The sequence below is a fragment of the Morone saxatilis genome, unplaced genomic scaffold, assembly GCF_004916995.1.
Source record: "Morone saxatilis isolate NCDOM2014 unplaced genomic scaffold, NCSU_SB_2.0 Contig23, whole genome shotgun sequence".
In the NCBI taxonomy this organism is placed as follows: domain Eukaryota; kingdom Metazoa; phylum Chordata; class Actinopteri; family Moronidae; genus Morone; species Morone saxatilis.
Genome location: NW_023339796.1, coordinates 10,965,615 through 10,967,513, shown reverse-complemented (window position 1 = coordinate 10,967,513; position 1,899 = coordinate 10,965,615). Strand labels below are relative to the sequence as shown.

General features: G+C 42.3%; 1 protein-coding gene across 2 annotated transcripts in view; it reads left to right on the top strand.

The window, feature by feature from the left end:
- Positions 1-1,899, top strand: part of LOC118335210 (phosphatase and actin regulator 1-like) — a 24,978-nt gene that overhangs the window by 14,763 nt on the left and 8,316 nt on the right. For both annotated transcript variants that reach the window (XM_035671441.1, XM_035671440.1), the window contains exon 7: positions 193-349. In XM_035671441.1, coding sequence (XP_035527334.1) covers positions 193-349 — 157 coding nt within the window. The remainder of the gene's footprint in view (positions 1-192; positions 350-1,899) is intronic.

Sequence of the window (1,899 nt, the reverse complement as noted above, 5' to 3'; positions counted from 1 at the left end):
TTATCTAGGAATGCAGTTTTGAGTGTCATCTTTAACTTTTATTTTTAATTGTGTAGTCCAAATCCAAGGTGTCATCTATTTGATACAGTTCACAGATACAGTAGAATGAAGCTAACTTTGGTAAATGAGTCTCCACATCTATGCCTCATGCCTGCAGCTCCTCTCATGTGTGACTTTGGTGTTTGGGTTTAGGTTCCCTGGCTCAGAAAGTGCTGAGGAAAGACTCTCTGGCCATCAAGCTGAGTAACCGTCCATCCAAAAGAGAGCTGGAGGAGAAAAACATCCTGCCCATGCAGACAGATGAGGAGAGACTGGAGTCTAGGCAGCAGATAGGCACCAAACTCACAAGGTGAGACATGTCGCACGCATGTACTTTTAAACTCGGAATACATTTACACACATGTACAATTCATGGGCCAAATATTTTCAGCAAACCTAGTTGATGTTGCTGCAGCCGACTCAACAACAGCTGGCCAGAAAGCAGCACTGACTCTTCAGACAAAACTAAGCATTTTGTCTTACTTTGGGCTGACGTTGGCCCAATATCCTGTCTGATAGAACTGTGACTCAGTCCAAAGCTGATGCAAATGTGAGCCTTTTTTCTACCCAAACACTTTTATATGCTTTATTTTTTTTCCCTGTCTCAACATCCGATAAAGATAAACGCTTTATCTCCTTTAAAATGAAGCTCTGAAAATGGAGCTGACCTAATTTCAGCGATGCATCTCCCCCCCGTCTTTTTTCTTCTCTTGTCTTCTCTCTAACTCTCTCACTCACTCTCCCTCTCTCCTTTTTCTTCCTCCTGCCTGACTTCCTCCCTCGACTGACTGAATCACCACGGTGATGCATGTGCCAAACTATCTCCACCCGACTCCTCCACACAGCAGCAGCACCACGCAAGCCATTTCATACCAGCAGTTTATACACACACACACACACACACACAAACACACGCTCTACACTGCTGCAGTGCGTACAAAACACAGGAATTTGTATACATATGTTAAGATCATAATTGTGAGTTCTTGTAATTGGACAGATAATGTTTTTTCCCCAAGGGATCACAGGCTTCATTGGATTTTACTCTTCTCTTTGAACATGACTCGCCTGTCTGAATGAAGGGGAAGTAATGATGTGTTAAGAGAGGAAAAGACCGTCAAGCGAATGGGGAAAAGACCGTCAAGCGAATGGGTAAAAGCCTGGATAGTATAATAAGATACAAGACGTGGGAAGTATGGCTGCAATGGAGGGATGGAGTATTATCTAGAGACATTGGCACACAAGTCGTTATTCCCCACTGTGATTGGAACACAGCGCATGTTCCCAGAAGGCCTGCCTGCTTATTGGTCATGTTCCCAAAAAGCTCTGTCACAGTGTCCTTTGCACAGTGTCATCTGATGCACAATTCCTAATTTTATGCCTTTTGCCAACAGCATTGTGTCCTGTAATGTTGTCGCTTACACCAAGCCAAACGGAATTGATTCTAGGACATTCTGACCTCAACTTACTTCCATTGACCTGATTCACTGGGAAAACCCTGGAGACCCTTTATCTCAAGGGTAAAAACGGAACGGAAGAGTTTTAGCTTTTACCCTTGAGAAAGTTGATAAACAATGCTGTGTCTTTGGCTTACTGATTGTGATTCTTTCATGCTTTAATATGTTTGTTATTTTAGGTTGTATTTTATGTCTTTTAAAGTAATAGTTGGACATTTTGGGAGATTTGCTTTCTTGCTGAGAGTTGGATAAGAACACCAGATAGTTATATATGAAGCTACAGCCAGGAGAGGGTTAGCTTAGCATAAAGGCTTGAGGAAGGGAGAGATGGCTAATAAAAAAACATCCACCTACCAGCACCTCTAAAGCTCACAAATTAACATGTTAACCTCTTGTTTGTTTA